This window comes from Anopheles merus, chromosome 2R, assembly GCF_017562075.2.
Source record: "Anopheles merus strain MAF chromosome 2R, AmerM5.1, whole genome shotgun sequence".
Taxonomy (NCBI): domain Eukaryota; kingdom Metazoa; phylum Arthropoda; class Insecta; order Diptera; family Culicidae; genus Anopheles; species Anopheles merus.
The window spans coordinates 26,306,816-26,333,751 of record NC_054082.1 but is presented as its reverse complement, the minus strand read 5'-3'; the positions used below and the strand labels follow the sequence as shown (position 1 = coordinate 26,333,751).

At 46.9% G+C, this 26,936-nt stretch overlaps 1 protein-coding gene across 4 annotated transcripts in view; it reads right to left on the bottom strand.

Moving 5' to 3' along the window:
* The window catches only part of LOC121589403, a 43,365-nt gene extending 17,906 nt beyond the window's left edge, over positions 1 to 25,459 (bottom strand). The window contains exons 1-3 of one of the 4 annotated variants that reach the window (XM_041908319.1): positions 25,345 to 25,459; positions 20,767 to 21,235; positions 690 to 935 (exon numbers count right to left, since the gene is read on the bottom strand). In XM_041908319.1, coding sequence (XP_041764253.1) covers positions 690 to 935; positions 20,767 to 20,889 — 369 coding nt within the window. In that variant the 5' untranslated portion in view covers positions 20,890 to 21,235; positions 25,345 to 25,459. Of the gene's footprint in view, positions 1 to 689; positions 936 to 20,766; positions 21,236 to 25,119; positions 25,267 to 25,344 lie in introns of those variants that run through there. The other 3 variants (XM_041908322.1, XM_041908320.1, XM_041908321.1) reach the window with 3 other exon arrangements.
* Between the last annotated feature and the right edge of the window lie 1,477 nt (positions 25,460 to 26,936).

The following is a 26,936-nucleotide window of genomic DNA, read 5'->3' as shown; positions in this document are numbered from 1 at the left end:
ATTCAAACTTCAAACCAACTCTTGAAGGTAAATCATGGAAAATTCCTAGTGCATATTGCTCAAAACTATGGTTTATCACGCCACCTTGTAGTTGGCGACCTTGTATCTTGAAAATAGAAACTAAAAAAACCACTCCAATAGTTGTAAACATTTGATAGCTTCCTTGGAATTTGAAATGGAGCGTCGCTTTGTGACAAAACGTGCCACAGTCGCTCATGCACAACTTCACCCCTGTGCTGGTGCAATTTGTCCTTCAATTGCTCACGAGTGTGGGCCACAACTTTGCTCAGCTCCCGTTGCTGTACAATCGATCGTGATTGTTTGCCAAAATATGCACTACCGGTACTGTGAACACGCGTTCGCCACGCGGAAGTGTGACCCCAGCGGTGGAACGTGATCGCGAGCAAACAAGCATGCATCGCGGAAGCCGACCGAACTTTCCGTTACACTCCGAACCGCTCACAATAGATCTTCTGCTTCGGATTGTTTTGGGAAGGTTGGTACCTGTTTGTCGCTGCTGCTGCTACTGCTTCTGCTACTGCTGCTGCTGTTGCTGCTGCTGCCAAACTCATTAATAAAACAAACGAACTATCGAGTCGCCCAATTAGGTAGGACGGGCGAAACCCGACCAGTTACCGGCTAGTATCACAAGCTAAGCATTAAAAGAAGCGGGAAATGAGATTGCTTACATCACCACCACTCACGTTGCTGACGAGAATGCCACAGTACTCGCTGTTGCCGGACTTGGCGAGCAGGTTGAGGCTGAGCCCGAGCGACGCCGTGCCGTTACCGAAGGTCATGCAGGCCGGTGTCCGAAAGTCCCGCGCGTGCACCACGCCGTTGTATGGGCCCGCGAACAGTATCTTGATGTTCATCGTGCCCGACTTGCAGGTTGCCGTGACGTGCGGTGCGAACTCCGTGTCCTGACCCGTGGCCTGTAGTGCGTGCGTGAACGAGGGGAAGAAAGAAAAGAAACAGATATAAAAAAAAACGTTAGCGTTCAGGAAAGCAAACAATAACCAACGAAAACATGGGAAATGAAGCGGGAACTATACGAGAAATGATTTATTACACGCAATCTCTATCCGTCTCTCTCTCTCCTCTGGGACTTATTTACCTTTGCAGTGGTTTGAATTTGGGTTTAATTAAAAGCAATCTTCCCGTGATAACGTACCCCTTGGCCCGTGTACGACTGGTATGCAAGCGGCAGGGAATGTCTAGCGGCAGGCGAGCAGACCCCCAATGGGCCAGTGTGGTATTTTATGCAAATGCCAAACCGACCTGAGCACCACGAACTGAACGAGCCGAGCGTCAGTTTTGAGTTTGAAAACGTTAATTTCCGTAACGACGGGTGTGGAGTCCTGCTGACATGCGGTGGGATTTAACTTTCACCGCCAACTCATTCGCCTTGTCGGTTGGGATGAAATGTTAAGCAACTGGAGGTCGGTGTGGCGATGTTGTTTTACAAAAGTTTGGATTGCGCAATATGATGATGCTGCTGGTGCTGCTGGACCAGTGATTCCTCACGGGCACAAGTAAAGTTCACTTCGCTTGCCAAAGCGAATCACATTCTGTGATCCGTTCTGCACGGAGGGATATCAAACTGTGGTGTGGCAACTCTCGAAGATGGTTGGTTTCTCACCTATGCCCTTGCAATGCAGATTGATTGGTTCATGCAATAGTTCAAAGTTTTTTGATTGAGGAGCGCATGAGAGCATTGGATCAATTCGCATCCCTTTCTAAAAAAAAGTATATGCTACACGATGATCTCCAAACTGTCTGTACGTTTTCATTTTCATTAATTGAAAAATAAAACTCTCCCTCTAACACTTTCTTGAAAATTATCATGTTCGTCACGAATTACTTCCAAAATCCAAGCCCGACCAAAAGCATTGTCAGCGCAAAACCAAATCGGCGTTAAAGGTTTCCCCCGAAACGTGACGAAAGCAGCACCACACACACACACTCGCAGTCTCTCCAAATTTGTCACCACGGACGTGCCACGGGCCACTTTGTCGATCAAGGCAATCGGCTCAATGTCACTCCGTCATCGCTGGCTCGCAAAAGAAACGGCGAGGGGACGGAAATTGGTTCCGCCTGGGCGGATGGGTGGACTTGTAGCCGTCGCGTGTAACATGTTGCTTCCTCGGGGGGGTAGGGGGGGGGGATCAAGACACCCACAATCCGGTCCAAACATCTGTTCCGAGCGCATTGGATTTTGAAGGGTGCGCAGAGTTTGTGTCGTTTTCGCGATCGCGTACTGTGTGGATTAGGTTTTTAGATCGGACGCGGGCTAAAAGCAGCGCGAACTTGTGGGCAAAACTTGATCCTCTTGATAAGCGTTGGTGGGCGTTTGTTTGGTGACCGTTTCGGTAGAGTTCATCGTTCTTGGGGTACGGTGGAATGAAAAACCGGCTCAGCAATTGAATGATTAATTTGGGTGCTGGATAGAGACGGCAACCGAAGCTCGGTTGTGCGTCGGCACGATCTTAAGGTCACGAGACAAATATTAATTTTGGAATCCATTTTTGGACTCGAAGCAAGTTACTGCTGCAGGGAAGACAACCATGGTTAATGCGTTGCCGAATGGAATTTAAAAATAACATTGACAGTTGAAAAAGATCCCGTTAAATGGAACTTCAACGTCCGAAGGAAATAATCACCGATCGGAGGAAAATGACCATCGGTAAGAGGAAAACTGGCTGCGCCTCTCGCCACTGTGCCATAAACGAATAAATCCAAACCGAAGGTGCTAACAGAAAGTAGATACGCCCGTCGAAAATTGGCTCAACGCCCCACCATTAAACCGACCGCGTCTTCTTTGCCTAACCGGCGTTAGGGTGCCATCGGAACAGAAACGCATCAAAGTCGCACTCACCGGGGCCTGTCCGACTTTATGAGCACGCGAAAGTGAACCACCACACGAACCGCAACGCGTTTTTTTCCTTCAACTGATTGGGTTCGATCGTGAGAAGCTTGCGCAGACCCACTAAAGCACGCACTAAATTAATTCCATTGATTTCCAATCGATCGTCCACCAAAATTGAACCCGGTCAGGCATCCGTTACCGACACACCGCGGCAATGCCAGGGCCAGTGAAATTTACGGCCTTGCCATATGTTTGGTGGGTAATTGCCGAATTTCCGACACACGCAAGCAGCAAACGGGCCTCCCCATATCCGACCGATCAAAAAAAAAAGGGAAGTGTTGATAGTTGAGGTTGATGGTACGTCGTTAGGCGCAGTGCGAGACGCTTCCAATCACCCGAAACCTTGAAGTAATTAGCGCAAGAAAAGAGCCGACTAAGAAGTGAGATGAGCTACCGGTCGCCGGACCGTGCCCTGAGATGGGTTGAGGTGACGACTCGAGAGATTCCAACGCGATGGGAAACACGCTCGTAGCCCCATTTCTAATGCCCGCTGGCTAAATGGGGGCCACGGGCGAGCTAGATTTAATGATCGCTGGTGTAAGAAGCTACCGTCGCTTGCACGATGCAGTTGCAGCTGTGTGTACGGTGCAGCCTTTTTCAATTGTCGCTATCTCACACGCTTCTTGGCCAGCCAGTCATACGGGGCAGGCGTTTCTGCCACCTGTTGAGTTGGCTTGATCGCTTATCGTTAATCATATTAGAAAAAAGAGGGAAGGGAAGGACAAACACCCGCGGAACGATGGTGCTGGTGGACAAACGTGTGGACGTGTGAAGAACGCTAGCACATCAACACTTGTTAAACCATTTCGCTTCTAATGATAATGGTTGATCCGGAGCGCTGTACACGTTGTGCCGTGGTAGTGGCGTTCCTTAGCATCATTATGTGATGCAGCTCAGTCTAATGATCGAAGTAAAAGTGCCACACTACTACAACGATACTCTGCCACCAGTGGGAAGCATTCCGCCCGGTCATGGTTTAGTCATTTCAGCTGCATTCCAGCTGCATTTTGTCCTTCCGTGACCTACATCATTGATTGATGTTATTTAATTCCTCTGCTGTATAATGCCACCAGCATCAACGCATTGAATGGCCCACACAGCCACACTGGGCTGGTTGCCTGCATTCTGCAGCATTTTCTAATCGCGCCGCTCAGCTCAGCAGGTGACATCATCCGAACCCGAACAGGCAAAGGTACATAATTGTTCGGCGCTACTTCCGACGCTTCAATGCCATCGTGTGGGGCAAGCAAATTAGCATATAATCACCGCACATGCGAGAAGATTGATCAATTGCCCGATTTAATCAGCATCGGGCTTCCCTTTCTCTCCCCTTGGTGCTCATGTTTTAGTTGTGCGGTTTGATGCAACATCGGCGATCGGCTCTGATCAGCACGGGCCACGGGGACTGACCCAAATCTCAAACATCCCCCAACCATACCATACCAAAGATCAACGACCACGATTTTGCGGACGAACGGTGGAAAGTGAACGTCCCATATGCTCGTTATGAGTTTGGTTTGGTTTGGCTGTGACGGTGACGTCGATTGATCGTTGTCGTTCCATCGTGTGTCATCGTCGTTTGTTTGCCAAACGTGTTTGCGTACGGCCTGCGACGGGCACATTATGTCATGCTGCACATGTGAACAGGGGAAAGGGAGGACACAGCGCCCACCCGATGGAAAACAATTCAAAATGCAAAGCAGCACTACGGGTGACGGGGTTTTTGTTTGGTTGCTCTAGATCGAGCTCGAACGTTCGCTCCCACGGTGCAGCTAGAACTAGAACAACTGCTGCAGTTAGCAACAGAAAACGGTGTAATTAAACAACAGAATCCTAACAGCAAAACATCGATTCGAAATTTAATAATCTTTTAATTAGCGTTCAGCTCTGATTGATTCTACCGTACCGGTGGGTGATTTAATTTGCGGGGGTTTGAGCGTGAAGCTCCACGTCCCGAGTGGAGTAGAGCTGCTTGCTGTGGAAATTCACACGCCAGGCTTCAAACTAAACGCCATTGCCTCGTAGAATGAGCAATCATTCAGTTAGCGTCGCTTCGTATCTACCCCATTCGATCCCAGCTTTGTACGAAGAGAATGGCGGTAGAATTTCGGTAGTCAAGCTGTCTGCTTTTAACCGATTTCGCTCCGCAAGCGGAGTCAAGAAGCTATTCTTGGCTGGGTAAATTGCTTTTCATGCTTGCGATTCCACCTCCCACCAATCGGAGCAAGATGTTAATATCAAGATCGATCGCAAAATTTAATTACAAACACATTTGATCCCCTGCCAGCCCGGATAGTCTAGTCGGCGGGTTTAATCTTTCCATCTCAGAGCACCAGCTAAGCATAATCTGTCGGATGGGGTAGCTGCTTCAACTTCTCGCATTGTGAGTGAATGATAGAACAAAAAAAATACACACACACACACTCTGAGAACCAATATAAAGGGAAAAAGGCTGAGTGCTACGCTTTTAAACGAGTTTGCTTTTTCTCTTTCTATCTTCTATTCTCCAAGGTCTAGGCCGAGAGGGCGAATGATTAGAAGATCGCCCTCTTGAGTTTGATCGCGAGATTCGATGCTGCACTTAAAACAATCGCAACCACAACAAAAAAACGCCCACTCGTTTCATTGTGCTCTGAATGGTTCAAACCTGTTACAGATGGTTTCGATCTCGGCTCGAGCTTGATTAGCATTTTTTTTCGAAGCCCGCCAGACTCGTTTTTTTACGGGCACGAAGCAAAGCGGGTGCCCCCCTCGCGAATAATGACAAGAATTAGAGCATGTTGAAAATGTACCCATGCACACTCTATTGTTTCGGCTGCGGCACGCAACAAAACAAACAAAAAAGCAAATGCTCCCCATATGCGCACGCCTGCTTCGCTCACTCCCGTTCGGTCAACGAACGAACGGCGGGTGAAGCGAAATGATCGAAGTAAGCATACGCCAAACGGACGGGTCCGCGGGGCGTTTATGATGTGTTTGTGCCGCAGCAAGGGCGTACGACCGCCGCACCGGCCAGCAAGCAAGTCGTTTTGTTCGCGCAAGCGCAACCCCAAAGCTCAAAACCTCCAAAGGCCACGGTGGCCTTCGCGTCACGTCGGTCTGGTGGGATGTGATTCGATCGCGTCCGTAAGCGACGAACCTTCTGCTCCTTGCCGGCGGGGCCGCAAAGGGGGCTACCACCGTGCACTTGTGTCGCCGTATGCGGCCCACTCACCTCGGTGTCGGGATTTGAGGAGGTGTTAAGAACGCACACACACACACACACTGTGTGCTACGGATTGCCCCACAAGGCCAGAAGAATTTATTCCCTCGACGCTGCGGTGTGCTTCTGCGGAGGCGCTTCTTAGCTGCGGACGCCTTCTACAGTTGCAGAGCAGAAGAAAACAGAAGCAGAAGGTATCGTTCGACACTGTTCAATACACGCCTCCTCCGTACACGCCTCGAACGCCTGTTGGCGCGAGGAAATAGAAACAATATTCAATACGAAATCTGTACCCACAAATGTGCTGTACCGCAAAAACCGCACATGCAACCATTTCCCGATCGGTGAAATTGGGAGGAAATTCCCTTTGCGATCAACGAAACCTCCAACGAGGAAACGAAGCTTGTGAGTTACAGTTTTGAGCCAGAAGAGTGTTTGTCTATTTTGTATTTAATTATTTTACCGTACCGTTGGTTAGAAGGCCTTTCCTCTGGAAGCGAACCGTTCCTAATCCTGCTCTAATGCCATAAGAACCAACCATGCTGCCGGCGTGCTTACCGGTACTTTTTGCACTATCTTCCGCCATCAGTTAATCGCATTAAGACCCTTTTTTGCCGGAACCGGTAACGGGAGCCTGTGCCTGAAGGGGGATGGAGCGAATGGTAAAAGTGCCCGGCACAAAGCGCATCTCACTAACGCTCTTCCACGTTTTGCATCTCCGCACCACTCGTCGGTGATTAAAATAAGCCACTTTCGCTTGGGTGGGAACCATTTTTTTCAGCAAAACTCATTTTGTGTGTGTGTGTTTTCCATCCCAACCCATTCTTTTATTAGCCCAACCGAACGGTATCGGAACCTGAGCTTGACAGCATAATGCGGGGAGGAAAAGCGCACGCATACCATCAGGCGCACGCATCTCGCGTATAGTTTTTCGCCGCCCGGCCCTATGGAACTGGCGCCAAACACGATGCGCATGATGAGCGTGCGATTTTGGAAAGTGTGCTAAATCTGTGATCGTTGACTGTTTTGCTTTTCCCAAAAACAAAACAGCTGAAAGCAACCCCGTCCCGAAAGCACGCGAATTGCACCGATGCGATGCTTTCTAATTTGGCGCTGTCGGGAAATGCGATGGGACACATTTGGTCGTGAGATTCAGAAGAACGGTCACGCCACGTGTCATTTGAATTTATTACTATGGATGTAATAAATGTACACATTACCCCTTTTTGAGGATTCCCTGCTAATAGCCATAAGTGATAGTGCAGTTATGAGTTATGAGGAGAATATTTATGCGCTAGCGATGTCGAGCACACGACGATTGAGCATGTGCTTACAAATTTGAAGGCTGGAAAACTCTCTATGGGGCCTTTCACGATACTAGCCAGCTTTTTTATATTTGAGTTTGACAGTTGGCGTTTGAAATCATGTCAACGCTCCATTCAAAACCACACACAAACCTAGCCAGCGATTTTTAGCCTAGATTATTTCAGCATCAAAGCTGGAATTATATTCGAGTACCTGCTCGAAACCATGTCAAAACAAGATCGTGTTTTTCATTTATCCCAAGGTGCATTAAACAGATCAGGTGGTAGAATCTAGAATCATAGTGTAATCACTAATTTCTGAATCGAAAAAAGCTCCATTTGACAGAACAGGGAAAGAAATTTCAATTGGAACCGATCGTTTTTCATAGTAGCAAATATTGGTTTCTTAGCATAAAATGTTGTCTCGAAACAAAAAAAAGATTCTAAGTCGTTCTTGCAGTCTTGCATCAGAATTTTATGTAGGTTACAATTAGCAGTATTTCACGCGTTTGAAAAACTTTTAGTGAATAGAATAAAGATTTTAAGAGTGTTTTGTGCTTTCGTCAAGTTACCAGAAAGCCTTTTTGAACCAAAAGTTCTGTCAAAAAGTGACGTTCAAATTTGGTTATAGAAAACAGGCTACGAGACCGCCTGGTTTACATGCACTTTAGAAATTTGTATGCAGGGATTGACAGATGTCTCCGACAATGCTGCCCACCAGAAGCAACAAAAAGCAACCTTCTAAATACATACACCTTGGGATAAACCCATCTGTATATTATACTCACTTTGATAGCTGCTCGAAAAGTGCGATACGATACTAACAGCTAACAGGCTGACATTTCAGCCAACGATTTTAAAGCCTCATTTGCACTATGCTAGAAATCATTTGCGAGTTGGGGTGTTGACACAAATCAAGGCGCCTAATTTCGAACTCCATGTACCTGGGATAGTTGTAAAACCACTCAGTATTTGATGATGATAAAAATGCAATAATTATTAGAAAAATACTAATGAGTCAAAAGCTTCAAAACATTTACTTCTTATGTCCTTCTTTTACTTAAATGGGAAGCCCCATTTGGCGTAACGTCCTACACGGACATACCGGCCTATACAGGCTTTCGAGAAATATTTCATTACCGGATGATAATCAATCCTTGCTACGAGGGGACGGTCCATTCTAGACTTGAACCCATTACGGACATGTTATTGAGTCGTTCGTGTTGACGATTGTACCATTGGAGCACGTCAGCGTCGAATAGAGCATAATAATTCCAGAGAACAAACAAATCAACGCATTTCAGATGAAAGGGAGAAAGAAGCATAAAAGATATATTCTTTCTTTATAAATTTATTTCAAAAAATATAAATAGAAAAAAGTAAATTCAAATCTAATCAACTTAACCACCAGCTTAAGCTAAGTTTAGTTTAACTGTATCAAGCTAAGAACATTGCGTGGCTAAATTAATACCAAACAAAGCTAAAATATAAAAAAAACAGTTATAAAAAGCATTGCTCCTAGTGGCAAATTATTCCATCAAACAATTATAACATTACATCCTACCCCTCCACAAATCTTCCCCTAGGTTCTTGACGTCATAATTTGTTTCGTGCGCGCAATTCAATACCGTACCGCGGCTGCGTGAGCCTGCAATCCCGCCGCAAATGGCACATCAACCATTCAACGGTAAGTGCCCGCCACCGGTATGCCCCAGCAGGGCCCGCGAATCCCGTTTTCCCGTTTTGCATGTTCTCGTGGCTCCCATTGGTCGGGGTCTGCTCTGTCTGCTGGTGGTGACTTTGATTTCTCGCCCAAAGTCCTAAGGCCCTAGGGCAGGCCCATTTTCTCGGAACATGGGAACATGGGGTTCCACCAGGAGGTAAATATCACCCGGTATTATCAGAAATGGCCCGCAGTGTGTGACGCAATGTGCCGCCACAGCACAGGGGAGCAACAACGGGGACTACACGCAGGAATGTTGCAGCTCATGCGACGGAATTGCAGGATTTGCCAAACGATTCCGCCAAGCTGCGATTCGATCCTGCGAGTGTGGGGCGTGTGGGCTGAATTGAACCAGCGCTCATTTCACTCTCGCGTACTGCTGCACATTGCCGTCGGCTCGTTTTGCTCCCATGCCATAAACACGCCAAAACAAGGCGGCACACGTTCAACGTCCGAACGCATTTGGGGAAATGCGCCGCGTTCGTAGCCGACGGCGGCAGAAACCGAAAACGAAATGAATAATTTAGCAGCAGTGAGCTGGCGAACGGCTTCCCCGCCATGGTACGATCGCGATCGCGCCGTTCGCATCGTTAGGGGATGCCCGCCACGAAGGTTCGACGACACACACACACACACACACACACACACACACACACACACACACACACACACACACACACACACACACACACACACACACACACACACACACACACACACACACACACACACCACACACACACACACACACACACACACACACACACACACACACACACACACACACACACACACACACACACACACACACACACACACACCACACACACACACACCACACACACACACACACACACACACACACACACACACACACACCACACACACACACACACACACACACACACACACTCTGGAGCATCATGTAGTGTTTGTCCGGTTTGCAGGCCGTTTCGTCCGAACAAGCTGCAGGACGTCGAGTGTCGATATTTTGAGCAAGTTTATTACGAACCCAGCAGGATCGGGTCGCGAAACACTGAGAACGCTGTGCACCAACGGGCGCTTCGGCCGGAGTGTGGAATAATAAAGGAAGATCGTGTTTTATGACAAGCGACCCCGCGTGGAATTGCAAACCGGGTGGAGCACTAAAAAAAAGCGCTAAAGCTTACGCCGCTCAAGTGAGAGCGCTCGGCGGCGCACGGCATCGTCCCGCTTGCGAACTGTGCTATCATGCGGCATCACAATTTTGTTTGGAATTCACGCACAAACCCAACCACGGCGGCAATTGTTTGTATTTTCCGTCCCACAAGCGCATAATCATCGAATACAAATCCAACCGCAGCAGTTCGTTCGTTGTTCTGTGGGCAAAGATCATCGAATCATTTCGCTCGCGAGTGCGATTCTGGGCAAGCCTGGTGGGTGTCGGGTGGGCTAGCAAGGACCGCGGCCAGTTACAATGGCTCATTACCATTGAAAAGCGATCGGTTGGCACGGCCTGCGCGCACGGCTGATCCGCTGATCCGAAAAATCCGATTAGCTTCGGGTCGACCGGACTGTTGGACCGTGTGCAATCGGTTTAGACTACTCGGCAGCCTTTCAATCGATCCCCAACGTCTATGGGCCAATTGTCCAAAAGGGTTCCCGTGCAGAGATATCTCGCACATTTTCGATTGGCGAGCCTTTCAACTCCTGCTTGCAGTGCGTACGCAGCAATGATCTAATAATTAGTCTGCAGTTTGTTGCCCATGTACCGATCGCAGCTTTACACTTTCTGTTGGCACAGAAAAATAAACGGGAGACACACAACTACGACCGACTGTGCGTCCCTTTGCGGACTGCCACTTTCGATGTTTTGCCAACCTTCCATGAGCAGGGACACTCGTGAGGATGGAATTTAAATTAACTGCCAAGCTCAGGTTGACAGGCTTATTGTGGTCCGGTCAGGGTACTTTAGCACCTTTACAGTGCCCTCCGGGGCTGGATGGAGCAGTTTCAGGTGGAATGGAGCACAGAACTCCTGCACAAAAGAACGCACAACTAAGCATAAAATACTGCTGCATGCAAATCATTAAGAAAAACCCCTTCTGCTACAAATAATCAATACCTGTGTCATAACCATTAAGACGATGTAGCTTTCTCACAGCGGAAACACTGGCCGAGAGTTCTTATTTGCTAAAAACAAATGGTTTCCCACAGCTACTTCCCGCCACACTGCTCCGTCCCGAGTCGCTATAAATCATTGCAATTTGTTTTCACTTCATCATCGCCGGTAGGTGCTAATCAGCCCGACTGCGATCTGCGTCCCTTTCGCGGCCTTATGAGTGCGGGCGAAAGGGCATGCCACTACACGGGCTTTAATTAATAAGTACAACCCTCTGCGCTTGTCACTGCGATCGGAGATGCGATCGGTCGGCTCGGAAGCACACTAGGAAGTGCAAAAACAGTGGCCCGCCCGTACACCGATCTCCGGTAGCTGACTCTTCCGCTACGGTGAAGGACAGCTTAAGCTCTACCGTTGCGACACTTTTGTGTCTTGTTTCGCTGGTTCTAAGTCACGCCACTGTAGCAACACGGTAGCGGTCACCATCTGACAGGCCCGTGTCAGAATCTGTGTCTTCCCAGGGATGTCGTCCCGCTTTTTCCTTACGGTGCCTTTGCCTCTTATCTCGTGCCACAATCGTGGGCCCCTTGGGATCGAGCCATCTGGCGGTGGAGCCACAAACGAAACCACTCCACCGCGATGACGATCGCGAGAATGGGCTAATTAATTACTCTTTTCCCCCTCTTCCGGGCATAATTGCTCTTTCACTCGCCACTCGTTTCCCGTTTTTGAGAAGTTTTTCTTCAAGCCCTTTCGGGCCCGTGGTAAAGCCCTTCGACGGGTGGTGCGTAGTACCAAGCGTAAAGTACCGCAAAGAGCGCGGCTTGCCAAGCGGCTGTACTAATTAAACAATGGCAGCAAATCAAAGGACAGAAAACCTGTGACCGTGACCGGGGAAGAGAAAAAAAACAGACAAAAGACCACACACATGCACGCACTGCAGATGGACCTGGTGGCGTAACCGATTGATATTTGCGTCGCCCCTCTCATTGCCCGGGCGTTGGGTATGATTGAGCGATTGAGAAATTAATACAACGCAGCTCAAACCCCTTCGCATTTACGTCGTCGTCGGCGAAATTCCTGACCATTCGGGCAGAACGATGAGGCACGGCACGGCAGCTTTAGCAAACAAATGCCAGCCAGTGCAGCCGTTCTCTCGTACCTCCCTCCCTTTGTTCCGGTTGTCCCCCTCGGTGAACCCCATTTCTAATCGATGATCGATCGAAAGCTTCCAAAGTAGCCAAGCTAGCAGCCGCCGATGCGCTTCGTTTGCGCGCTGGATGGAAATTCGATGACGGGAAGGTTCGCCAGTGGACCGTACTCTGGTCGTACCGTAAGAGGGCAGCGGTGTCGTGTTTGCGTTGCTGTCCAACCGCCCAAGAAACTGCTAACGGAACCGTTTCGGTACAGCGTGTGTACAGCCAGCCATCCAGCTGCCGTCGTTCGAGCTAATCCGTTCGTTTCCAATTTGGCGCTTTTCCCCCCACTGTGGCGGTGGCACCGAGCAGCTGCTTTCCAGGGAAATTGGGCTGATCCTTATGAGATTTGTGGTTGTAAGCAGGGAAGGCGAACCATTTAAAGAGGAAAAGAAAGCGGCGGCGAAAAAACAATTATCACAGCCAAGCAGCTGTTAAAGATCGCATGCTTGTGCGGATGGTCTGCGGATATAAATTCTTTCCAAGCAGCGCAAGCAAGCGCACTAGTGGATTGGTCTAGGTATGAAATTTAATCGCTTTTCCTACTTAGTAAGAACATCTCCGCTCATTTAACTGCTCATAATAAGGGCGTAAAAAAAATGCTCCACCCTCGCCTCGCCCGAGGAGGACGGCTTCGGTATTTAAGCACGGCGAGCGCGCCCTCTTAACGAAGCAACTGCGTCCTCTCTTACGGTGCTGTTATCATCGGCCTGCATCACGTTTCCCCTCGGATGAGCTTCGCTGATTTCGAGTGTAAATTAAAAGTGTGCTCTGTGGCCAATGTCTTTGGGCCAATAGTCAGGCCTGTCTTTGAGCCAATTTCGAAACGGGCTTCAAAATTCCGCTACTCATTTCGCTAGCCCGTGCCGGTGAGTGAGCGGTTTAGATTTGGGGCCGTACGGTAAGCTTATCTACCTGGATAAACATGGGCCTTTTCTTTCATTTAACAGCAACACTTTTAAACGTAACGATCGAAGCTCTTTGCAACAGAGCGTATGTGTGTGTGTGGATTACTGTATTTTTGTAGCTTTTGTTCCACAATCTTAATCACTCCCCATGTTGGCAGCTCGTTGCCTCAAAACATTGCACACAGCAAACCTGTTCCATACATTTTATTTTTTTTTTTTCGCTTTAGTTCCTGCTAACAAACGTCGTGCAACCGCCAGGGAGACGAACACATTAACTTTGTGCAGCGGGCGAGTGGCGAGCGTGAGTTGCGAAATCAATATGGTTTATGTTGATTGCCTGCGAAAACCCTGGACCGTGTTTAAAGGTACACCCGCGCTCGACGGCTCTTACAGCGCGCGCGCTGTAGACGACAAACTGCAGTAATGCAAAGGCAGAAAAAATGCAGCAAAACAGTGGGAAACCAACCACACAACGGCATCGCAGCATTGCACGGCGCGAGGACGGAGGGAGAGGACAAATGATTTAACGCTCGCACTGCCAAGTCGAGATCAACCCACGCCCTAGACTGTGAGAGAGTGTGGTTGTAGCCGGTGAAATATGTATTAATCCTTTTTTTTAATGCCACTCCTGCACACACCGGCACCAACCGGTAGCCGTGCGCAGCCGAGAACGATTAAGCCAAGCGTCCCTACGCCCGTAGGTCGTTGTCAAAATCGAACGACACCAACGCCCGGGATAAGCGACGAACCCGAAAACGGTTACAGCTCGGTCCCAGGCCCCAGCGGGCTCGGAGTTCATTCGCTTTAGCGCGCGACCACCCTCGGTCTCTCGGTCGTGGTATTTGCCAACGGGTTTGTTTGTATTATTCCTTTCCTTTTGCCATCTCTTCCCAGTATGGGTAGTTTTTTTTTCTACATTTGCACAAAATTCAACACGTAATTGTGTCCTGGTGGCGTTTGCGTTTTCCCCCTAACGGGGGGTACGCGATCGCTCGCGATGTGTGTGACTCGATAGAGATGATGAAATCAGTTAAGGTCGCCCATACGGGGGGCGGCTGCCGAGTGATCGAACAGTCACGATCTGGTGGCGAGTTTTAACTGCTACCATTCCGAAACCATTGGTTTCGGCCAGGCACCAGTGACTGATAAATCATTCTCGCTCGATCATGGCGCTCGGTACGCTGTCAGTCGCTTTTCTTTCTTGCAATCGTTACAGCCTCACACGGTCGGCGATTCATACAGGTCTTTTGGTTCCGATGGCGTTAGGTTTTTTTTTGCAAATAAAAAAAGGATGACGAAAATACGAAGAGTGACCAAAAAGTTTGAAACCGAGCACACATTCCTCCGACATGAAGCGATGCACATTTATGCAACGGGCTCGTGCGATTGAAACTGAAACCGGTTTGGTATATATATATATATTTTTGTTTCTCCCAGTACCAAAATATGCAAAAGCACGCTACAAGATGCTGCAGGCGGTGGTACTGCTGCTGCTGCACCGAAACAAACTGCTGCAATAAGGAGAAAAGAAACATGCGCCAAAACTTTGGTCAGACAGGGGCGGCCAGCAGCTTAAGCTTCCCGTTCCTCGATGCATTCGGTGGTGCATTCGTTGCCTCGGACGTAACGGTGACGCAACGCAGGCCGGTGTAGCTCACCAAACACGACCGTCTTGTTGCGAGCGGTACGTTAACACCCTCGTTGTATGTGCCCGGGCCACCTCATGGCACCAGCAAAGCGCCCATGCCAATGCTAATGACTGACTGGTGAATAAACGAGTGCTGATTGGTGCCGGCAGACAGTGAAGTGACGAGCAAAAGGGCTGGAAAGGGCTGGTTCGGTTCGGAGGCGAGAAAGTTACACTTCCTCCCGAGCCCTTATGCTGAGACACGCCGGGCTCGGCCGGGCATAATGCAGCAACCCGCGGCGGCGGCAAATGAACAGCTTGTAGGTCGTTCTGCGCAATATTATTAAGTGGAGAACTATCATTTTCCATAGTTTCCACCGTACACTTTCTCGTACACAACACACACACACAAACACTCCTGTGCGGATCCTTCACCCCAACGCGGAAGAAAGTGGCGATTACGTGTCATTAATTGATCGTTATCTAATTGTCAGTGGTTTGCTGAAGCTTCCAACACTTCAACCCAGACATGTGTGCTGTGGTTGGTACTATCAGTGAAATAAAACGTCTTGTCGTCTTCGTAGAGCAGCAACGTTCACTCTGAACCAAACAAGCAGCACCATTCTCACTGAGGTGATAATTAGACTCCCTTGGCGAGGGCCTCATCGCTGGCCATCCATCTACGCAGCTGACCGATAGTGATTACCGTAATCAGTCGATCCGTGATTAGAACAGCATGCAACGCACAAACCGTACAGCACGCCACAGGGGATCGAATGGACGGAGAAGAAGATCGCACGACCGATAGAGACCAAACAAACGCACCACGCTTAATATCTTGATCGTACCAACCACCAACCAAATTCCAAAGCCGCTCGTGGGAAGGCCCGTAATTTCATACCAGCCATCGTTGATCAGAATGGGCGCAATTCTTTTGCGTAAAATGCTAACGAATCGGTGTTTAGCAAAGCAAATGAAGATTGATGCTATCGGATACCGTCCACGATTCTTTCGGTGTAGTCTGTGTTTGTGTGTGCGTATGATTTGGAGTTCGATTAGAGGCTGAAATAAGTTTTGCGTTCTTTTTCGTTGTGCTTACTCTAACCAGAACCAGACTGGTTTGCTGTTTGCTGCTCGCCTTTACACTTCTAACGGAACTGTTGTGGTTTGAAATTTGGTCTGTAAAGGGGTTTTGGGAATATCTCAACAAGCCTGCGAACACAGATCGAAATATGATTACCGTTTAGGCAGGGTTGGAACACAAAAAAAAACAGTTCCATCCCATCGGCGTCCTAATGATGATGCTTTGGAATAATTTCGCCTTGCTTGCGAGGGGGGACGAAGAATTACCCCGTGTTCTGAATCGTGTCCGAATTCTAATGCTTTCTGCTCTAGATATGTAGCCCCGACAGCCCACCTTCCACCCCGTTCCGAAAGCGCCCGTACCGCATCATTTGTGCTGCAAAACGAGCCATTTTCTGCTGCCCGAGCCTCATTCGCTATTCAGTGCAGACAAACAATTCTCGCATCCACCCACCTATACAAACACACACACACACACATTCGCCCTTCTCCGCTAGGGGGAAAATTCCGGGGAGAAAATGACCCCATCCGACGTTCTTTGAAACGACGCTTTGAAAGGGGGGAGACAATAAAATCATAAAACAAAAACTAGCGCACGGAATGGGGGGTGCACAAAAATTTCTGTTCGTTTTCCACCAACCCCCAAGCGTGGAGCGTGTTTTTTAAACAAACGAATCCACGCTCCAGAGGGAAGCGCTGTGCGGTTGGCTGGGAGGAGAGGGCGTTCCGAGTGTACTGAAATGTTCCGAGCAAGCCCCAACCACCACCCAGAGGGCATCATTACCCGCGTGGGGTGTATAAGAGGGCATCGTTTAATGATGTCGGAAGTGAATCGCAAATGAAATCGACCCCAGCGCTAACCGAAACAAGTGCCGGGCGAAGTGTCGGTCGGGCTGAAAGGGAAGCGCAGTGTTCATCATTTCTATTTCTACCAAATCTCAAAATGGGTGCTAATAAAACAAAAGGTTGCCGATGCAAAAGGGATTGCCATGTACTTGTGGCGCAGCATTACTTCTTGTGTTAGTTGAAAAAAAAAGCCCGCGTTCCAACAACAATCCAGCATGGCGACCGATCGAGTGGAAGGAAAAGCAAATGGGAAAATGGAAAAACAATCAGTGCAGCGATCGATTTAATGAGGAAACACTTTTCTTCATTTCCGACTTTGAAACGCGTGAAGGGATGTTCTAGTTGCTAGGAGGGGCAAAAAGGTTTAATTACTTCGAAGCTGAAACGATCACTTATCCGCAGTTGAAGCTTTCGTTAGCGGAAGAAGGGTTGCTGATCTCCGTTTTGATATTAGAAAACTGATCTTCCTTGCAAAAGATCTTTACAGACACCTCTTACACATCAGTGTGAATATTAGAAAATAATTTTAGTAGTATTTAGAAGCTTTGTGGGATCAATTAATCTTTACGATGCATCTCGGCTTGAAAGATAACTTTATACTTTGCGACACACTTTCTTTACATATAAGTGTATATTAAGCAGCTACAACTGATATTGAACAGTATGTCTAATTGTCCAATAAATAGGTGTATACTTCATGTCATCGATTTTTGCATGAGTTTACAACAAGCAACAGACAATTCGTCCATTTGTTCTCAGTTTGCTGCCTTCTAATGTTTCCACTTTACATGTAATTTCTTGTAGACAGAGACAATTTATTTTCGCAAGACTATAAATATCATTACTAACAATACTTATTACCAGTTATTTTAATTGTATAATTGATGAGATTGAGAAATGATTAATGTACTAAAACATTTGCTTCAAGCATTTACGCTTGTGACTAGAACATTTTAACAGAATTTTGAAATTATCATACAGACATAGAGACAACATACTTACAATACATAGCCGTTTGTTGTAAGGCTTGCAAGCTTTACGTCAGTAAAATTATGCGCTCAAATATCAATTATAGATAGCACCCCGAAGTACACGTCGCAAGCAAGTTTTGCATGTTAACCTTTGCGCTCCTGTCCTCATAAAGCATCGTTCCTTCACTCAACAATCGCCGTGCCGTAAAATATGACGTCCGCTGTCCGTGTCCCGTACCTTCTTGGGTGTTCCGATCCGGCGCTGCCCGATAACGTGTGTCTGCGCGATGTAAATCTTCACAGCCAACGTACCAAAATTACCTCGGGGGAACATAACGCTTCCGCGTGATCCTGACTCGTCCGTCCTGAGCCGTTTATAATTACGCGGCGATCAATCAAACAAAAGCGTCGAACCAGGGATCGTCAACATCCCGACCAGGAGTGAGCCACCTATGCACACCGCCACTGTTGAACGTGGTTTCCACCAATTATCGTCAATCATCGTCATTATCGTCATCATCATCAACCAGAACACGAGCTAGTGCTAGTTGCACAGTGACGCAGCGAACACTTTCGTTGGAAACGTTGGACTCGGGTTAATTTCTTACTTGCATGTCGCGATCACGGGAGTACTTTAAGCAGCTAAAGCTAAAGCTTTACCAGTTACAAATTTGAATACTGTTTCGAAAAGGCAACGACAACGACCGTCGAGAAGGTATCGGTAAAAAAGGCAACACTAACACAGCACTCCTACTAGCACTACACTTCCGTAGGTGTAGGCAAGATTGTGTCGTCCGGTTTGCTGGTCGCAAAACAGTGAGCTCGGCGACATTACGTCATCTGTTCAAGAGTCGCCCCGTTGTACGCTGCTCAAGGTAAATGGAGGCCGTCTCGAGATGCCAGTTGTTGCGTGCCCCTACTCTTTGCTCTGTAGCAAATCTCCATTTTGCGACCCACTGGTTGTGTGTGTGTGTGTGTGTGTGTATATATGTGAGTCTCTTTCTTATACGTGTATCGAGAGACATACATGTGAGCATTTCCTGTCTTGCGATCCGGTAAAGCGAGTGAATAAATTCCAACTGAAGGCTTCATCGGCTGTTCTCCTCGCGTCCCACCCGAAGATGTGGCACGCCTGCGTTTGACTGCCAGCCAAAACACGTGAAATTTTGAAAAGCCCTACGGGCACAAACCGATCGAAATGTCAATCGATGTTTGTGATGATCGTTACGTAAAGGGGTGAAATTTGTGACGACTGCTCGATCGATGGTAATCGATGTTTGCTTTTTGGGGTAGATCTTACAGCATTAAAACATCGCACAATGCCACACCGTCGTCGCTGGATGAGGAGGGCCCGGGGGGAGGGGATCCAGAGATGACCCGGGTATGTAAGCGGGACCTGATCACCTTGGGTCACAAGTAGATGCAAGACTTGTATGTGGTCGCTTCACACACTGCCACTCTCCCTGTACACCCCTTGCGCTGGTCGGTTGACAATTTCCGAGGAAAAACGTGTGACCACCATTTGCCTAAGCGATTAAAAGACACGGCCACTTGGGTAACGTTACGCAGGGTCGATGTCTTCATTCATTCGTGTTGTTTTGTTTGTAGCGCTTTTAAAAACATCTAAAACCCGCACTGCACACAAGCGCGCCCATACGCGGACGGTGCGCATCCGATGCGTATGCTTTGCTTGGCCGAAAATCATATCGCTGCCTGTCTGGTTGGGCCGTGCGGTGATGTGCCCTTTTTGGGAGAGTGTAATTATTTTAAATTTCATTCACGTTCCGTTTCGTCGTTTCTACATGCGTTCGTGTTGGTTTTTTGTTCCATCCATTTCTTCCATGCGTCATAGCCTGGACTGAGAGGTAAGAATTTGTTGAATTACCAGCCAATGACTCAACGCGTTCGGAGGAAACGGATCCGACCACATGGGCCGGCAAGCAGAGAACAAACAACCGTAAGCAGCGAAAGGGACAACATGGCATGCGCGAGACGTGCTCGCTGCACCCAAATGGTAACGAGAGATCATTGAAACGTTGAATGCTTCCAAACGAACGAAAGTGGGAAATTCCCGCTGACGTTTAAGTAATTCTTATTTCACATACAAAAAGTATGAGCAAAGTTTCAGTCCATAATTTAAAGGTCCTGAGCAAAATTAATGAATGCATTGGTTTATGCTTATGTCCTACGGCAATTATCTTCATCTTTGAGAGTTGAAAAGTGCATGAAACGCAAACGCCGTTGGCGGCGCCGAGCAAACGTATTGACGGATACAAATTTATGCACGCTTTATGGCATATTCTTTCCAAAATGCATTCCACTGCCGTCATTTTTTTGTTCTGTGCTCCGATCACTCAATACTTCAATCCCTCTTCTTGCTGCTACCCATTTCCATAAAACCGTTTGCATTCCATCATGTGTTTGTGCCGGTGCGCAGGTCTCGTCTGGAGAAGAGCAGAATGCAGCCACTCAGCCACCGCTGTGCATAATAAAGTGGGCTTCTCAGTATAACCCCCCGAGCAAAATCGCGGAAATAACACAACCCCCGTTGCATGGAACTGTCTAATGATGTGTTGTTATTTTTTCGCCATTTGTTGCCGTTCGGCTCAGTGTCGGACAGTTCACCACTTCAAATCCACTTACCGATGTGCTTCGGAACGGTTGGACCTTCACTGTTGCCATAGCACACTGTCTGAAAGCACATGTGACTCTCCCTTGCCTTCTTGGTTCAATGCCGGCGAGGAATGTTTCGCCAAACAAGATCATTTCCTCACCTCACAGAATGTTCTGACTCATCGCTCACTCCAGTTAGGCGATCAACGTACCTAAGTCTAGTCTAGCGGGTGAGAATAGGAAAAGCAAACATCATCCCTTACCTGTCCGATGCAGATCGTGCCGAGAACAAATAGCACCGTTAGTGCCATCAGTCGTCCCGTGCGCCATCCTCCGCTGCTGCTGCTGACCGTTGCCGGTGGACGGCCCAACCTAACTCGATCCATGGGGTGTTCGGATGGTGGTGGTGCCGGATGCGTGCCGGCTGTGTAACGTGCAGCAACGAAAAGAACACTCGGAAGGGCTATTTTTTGGGGGCAATCGGTCGTTGTGTTTATGTTACGACCATGCAGCTTCACGCCGCCGAAGCACTGCACGCATTTACGTTTACACTCAAGATCACAATATCAGCCCACCACAGTCACACAATGGGTCGTTTCACTTTATTCACCACTCTCACCGCAACTGCAGTAATGCCACTTCAAAATGCTCTAATTAGAAACTACCACTTCAAGAAGTTTTCTACTTTTCAACCCTTTCTTACACTCACGCACATACACTCACTCGTCCGCGCTGTGAATATGAAGAAGAGAAAAATAAATAAAATCCGTGCAAGTGTAATGGAGGGAATAGAAGCAACGGGGCTGATCTTTTCCGCACGCTTGAGTCTCTACTTTTTTTTTGAAGGAAGTTTTTCTATTAAATCTTTCTTCACGCTATATAAAACCCCAAAACGGTTCCAACGGTTGCGAGCGCTTGATCGAGAATCACCCACCTTGATGATGCTCAAACACTGAGAAGATCATCCGCTATCGCTACCTATCAACCCGGTTAATGACCATCAGTGAACTGGGCAGCATTAAAAACAAACCGAGCACAATCAGTGAGTAGCAATGAAAGCTTCAGAACACAGCGGAGTCCCGCGCAAAGCCTGGATCGCTCGGGAGATCTCCATTACCGCCGCTATTAGAGCGATCACATGTCACAGCCCAAACAATCGACTGCCCGAAACGATGTGACGAGCTATGAAGAGCGTGTCTAGGGAGTGTCGAGTTAGATGAACACGCAAAAGTGCGCCTGCCACACACTTTGACACCCCCCTAAAGAGAAGCCTCCCGCGTAAAGAATTAACTCCTTGATGATGATTATGATGGTGATGGCGGTTTTCTTTTAAGTGTTTTTTTGTGTCGGCCTATCTTCCAACATTCTAATGTGCAACGTTTGTACCGGAATAGGCAAAACGAAATCAAACCTTTTAGAATGGTTCTATTCCCATTCCCGGGAAAGAGATGACACTGACCGGACAGTCCGCTCGTGACAGTGCGAATCGTTGCCTTTCGTTGCGCCGTGGGAATCGACATCACACAGCAGAGGCAAAATACTCTACTCCGCCGGGATCGTTTGCTGGTTCTTCCAAAACTCTCCGTCTTGGATGAAAAATACCACATCATGGTCAACGTCGTGCCGTTTGCTGTTCGTTCTTTAGCGAGCGAGGGAGAAACACGCAACCAGCCCGAAGGAGTAAGTAAACCTCGCACGGTCCCGTAACGCTTATTTGTAATTCAAAACTGTCAAATTTTGGCAAAGCTTACAAGCCTCCGCCCTGCCCTTGCACGTTTCGTTCGGGAGGGAAAGACGACCTGAAGCCCTGTAAAAGCTGTGAAGTGGTGCTGCGGTGTGATGTGATTGAAAAGGTTACCGCCGGCAGACCTGCTGGCTCCAGTAGTCACCGGTCGGGGTGTGTCCGAGCGATCGTAGTACGTGCCACATCAGGCTCGAACCCTTCCAGCCCGTTACCCACCATCCGTTGGCGAGCCGTTGCCGCGTTTTGGGAGGATTGGTGTCAGATAACAGAACAGTTTGCATTTCGCTTCAGTTTGGGAATATAATTCGCCACTTTAAATAACCTTCTTTTCTTCTTCCGTGCCTGCAATAAACCGAGCGTTGGACACCGTTTGTTGGCATGATTGGCACGTCGGGATTTGAATATTACAGCGCAATAATTTGGTTGTTGGCGAGTAGCGGTGCGTTAGTTCGTTGGTGGCTAGGAGATGCAAATTTCGAATTTTAGGGGCAAGAATCTGGGAGCGTCTGCTATGGGATGAGATAAAGGCGAAGAAACGACTCAGTGGAGCAACTCTGTCCCTCTCATGTAGCGGTGTTTTTTTATTATTACGGTACAACCTCTGACCTCGATGGCCATCCGTTTGGACAGGAGCAAGCCGTCGCGCAAAACCGTAATGGCGTCAATATTCATCATTTTTGCTTGGAAGCTGTGTTCAATCTGTTGATTGTTTTCTTTTAACGGCAGCTGGATTGTTTGTGGTATCATGAGTATTTTTGACGTTAATTACACACTCATTTTGGGCTGTTATGAATTGTGTGTTTGACTACATTATGTATCTTGAGGTATACTCCTACAATATGGTTACAACGTTTCAATGAGTACAGTTATCTTATGTTGACCTAAAATCTGAGCAAGGACTTCAGCTTCGCATTTTAAAGAAAGTATTTGTTCAAACATTACGGCATAAATCTGATTAGTTTTTGCAAAGAAATATGAGGAGAAACTCATAATTGGAGTAAAGTACTTTATGTTGTTAAGTTTACGTAAATTTTAATATTTATTTTTAGTTGATTTAAAGATATGCCTTGTTGCTATCATCTCTTGCAATCTATTCATACCCAAAACCTTTCTAAAAAGAAAATACGCTCTATGAACGATCATTCCTGAAAAAAGTGCAATTGCCAGCATATCCAAAGATCATCTCAATGAAAGATTCATTACTTAACAAACTAATTTTGATGCTACTATCGATTAAATAAAACAAACTACCATTTCATAATCACTACTGACCAGCTCTTGCACCATTCCAAGCAGCCATAAACGATTCATTAGAGTTTTACGCTTCATCGACCGGCTTCCTGGTTGACGGTAAAATAAATAAAACAATCAACGCAGTTAGCCATCCATTCATTAGCCCCGATGCTTGGTGCGCTACTGCCATGCGCTACCAACCTGTTCTGAGGCCATCTTGTTGTTCATTTTCCTTTCCGATGTGGCCATCGAGGAAACGGTCGGATCATGTTTTGATTGTACGTATCTACTTATCCAACTGCTGCCAGGTATAGCAGTTGGAATGCTGGCTAAATTCCATAAATTACGACGATAGCTACATTTTTAGCTGATGAGGTAATGAGCGTTGAGTCACCGCCAAGAATCGTCACCAGCTGTCACGGGTGGTTGAGTAACAAATGAGAAGCTATTTTCAAACAACGTTCCAAGCAGATCTGTGAAGATGTGTGTGTTTGTGAGACAGAGAAAAAAAGATCAGCGATTGGGAGCGGAATTTGCCTGTAAATCGCTTAAAGACAGGTGTAACACGTGCTTCGACCATACTCATAACACAGCACAGATGTAATTAAAATGCCCCTTTTGCTGTACGTCTGCCGGCTGCCTCGGCCCGCCTGCACGCTATCGTACCGCCGCCACCAAAACGGCAATCGAACCGCTACAAATTCCGCCCGGCAACCTGCACGCACGGTTAAGCGGGAAACCCCCCTCGCGCAAACATATAAACACAAACGCGCGGACACACACAGCACAACAAATGCAGAGCACCGGTAAATTAGGTACGGGCCAAACCGAGCGAGTCAGTCACTTTCGGTTTTTAATTCCAAATTATATATGTTGTATACACATCCAACGCACGCAACCACACATTCACGCGCACACGCACACACACAGTCATGTTGGCAGTGGAGCTGCTGGTCGGGGGCTTGGGTGCGTTTCGCTTCGCTGATAGTTTGTCCCTTCTGCGCGGGCATTACGTAATGGATGCTTTAGGTTTTGACCAGCGTACCATATACGGACACCGTCCCCCCTTTGCACAGACAAACCGAGCGCATGTTTGCGCCGTCCCCACCCGCAGTCGGAAACGCACAGAATTCCGCGATCGCGACGACGAAGCTTAGATCTTGCGAGACAGCCACAACTACAGTTTCAGCTTGTTTGTGATCGCCATCACCACCACAGCAACATATCGAAAGGGAACCAGCTATGTGCCCGCCTGTGCATCGTAGCTGCGGGTACGCGCCGATCACCACCTGAACCACTTTCCCAAACTCGCGCCCAACTCTTGGGCATCTTTCAGAACTGTCAAAATTCCAACTACATTCACAGCAGACGGGTGACCTTCTCGTGGGATGGAGGCGAGATGTTTAAGGTGTTTGCGTTTTCTTTCTACGACCTCCAGCTCGCGCGCACTGGCAACCGTCTAGAAAGCTCCCCGTGCCCCTCTATTGAACGACACTCCCGGAACACAACACAGCAGCAGCGCTCGGCTCGTTCGTGGCGCATCTCGCGTAGAAAACGGAACGAAACATCCCCCTTGCGTATGCTGCCTTGAGTCGCGGGAAACCACCACAGTGCTCGCGGGAAAAAGTTGTTCACTCACTGACACTGTTTTGCTTTTCACTCGAACTCTGGTGGCACTGAAAGATTTCCGCCTCGCTTTGTGTGGTGGAAAGGCGGAAATCAGCGTAGAAACTGATGGTTTTTTTTTGTGTGTGATCGTTGTTTCACTTTGTATTATTTATACACAAAATCACTTGATATTTTCAAACTATGGAAGTACGCTTAATCACTTTAAAGCACACGGTACGCATGGACGACTGCTTACCGACTGCTACGTAGCACAGACAACGCCAAGAGCCTCAAAAGTCGGTCGTATGCGCGTTTTCAACGATCGCGACCTATTCACGCAACTGGTTCACAACAAATGTGAAAAAATCCCGTCGTTGGGCTCCAACGTTGGTAATGGGGAAGGGCTCTAACGCTCAGCATAGTGGGTGCGCTCGTTGAACGCGGATGGTCACAAATGGTTAAGGTAAGTTAATATTCAAAGTAATTTAATTTCATATAGGTAGGAGAGATCTTCGTTTGTATCATTCAAATAAAATAAAATAATAATTTTTATTTTTCGCTTTCTTCTATGTTTCAGTCAAAAATACAAAAAAAATTGTTAATTAATTAATTAATAGTAATGCTAACTAGTTAGACATAAACTTTTTACATTTATTAACTATACATATATCTTGCCATTCTGTAATTACTATAATACTATTTTCTGACAAACTTCATTTTTTTCAATAATTTATGCAGCAACTTTTTGAATCAATTTTCAAAAGTTCCATAGTGCATGATCATACTGCTGTGTTGGTGTGAATACAGTTGTTTCGCTTACACACTCACAGGCATATTGTAGTGAGACACGCATACCTTTACGATCGAACATATTTTTACATTCGCTGGAGGTACAGTAACACACAAAAGAGGAGCAGATTTGTACGAAATAAGAAAGAATGCAATACAGTATTATTTTCGTTTAATGATAACATAATGACACACGAAACGTGTCATGAATAATTTTTTATCTTTATTGGAGACACCTTTTAACAAAGGCCTAACGTTACCAAACGATGGACAAATCAACTCGTATACTAGCTTTAAGGTGATTGAATGAACTACATACATAGAAACAAATAATGATTACTAAAAATATAAATGAAGTTTGCATTTAAAACTATTAAATTTAGCATGTACACTGCAAAATCATGCAATCAATTAACATAAACTTATAAAATTAATAACATGGAGATATTGTGGAGCCTGATACAAACATTGAATAATACATTTCGGTTACCACAACAATTCATTCTTATGTTCTACAAAAAAGAGGTTTGAAGTACAGGCTGTTCCCGAGTTACGCTGTTCTACCATAATTATCAGAATGTTCGGCACGAATCATATCAAATGAGTGATAAAGTGTGTAAAAGTACTAAATTAAATAAAAATTACCGAGTTATCAATTGTAATTTGGCCGAAAACCGCGAAATTCGACTTACGCTCATATTCGAGTTACGCAGATTCCTCGGGACCGCACAAACCGCGTAACTCGTGAGCAGACTGTATACAAATTTTCTTCAAAAGTGTTTTTCTTATAATTAGTTTTAGATCGTATTTCATACACTTTATCCCGTATTCGTTGTAGGAAAATCCCATTGTAAACAATTAATCGTTATAAGCGGGACTACTGTATTCGTTATAAGCGGTGTATTCATAAAATTTAAAGTAAAGCTTTTGTTATGTTTGTACTTTAACTATTTATTGACCAATTAACATTATTATTCTGTTGTTTAATACCTTATTATTTTACTTTGAGAAATAATAGAATAATTTTCTTATTTTTTATGTCACTAATTTTCACGTCCT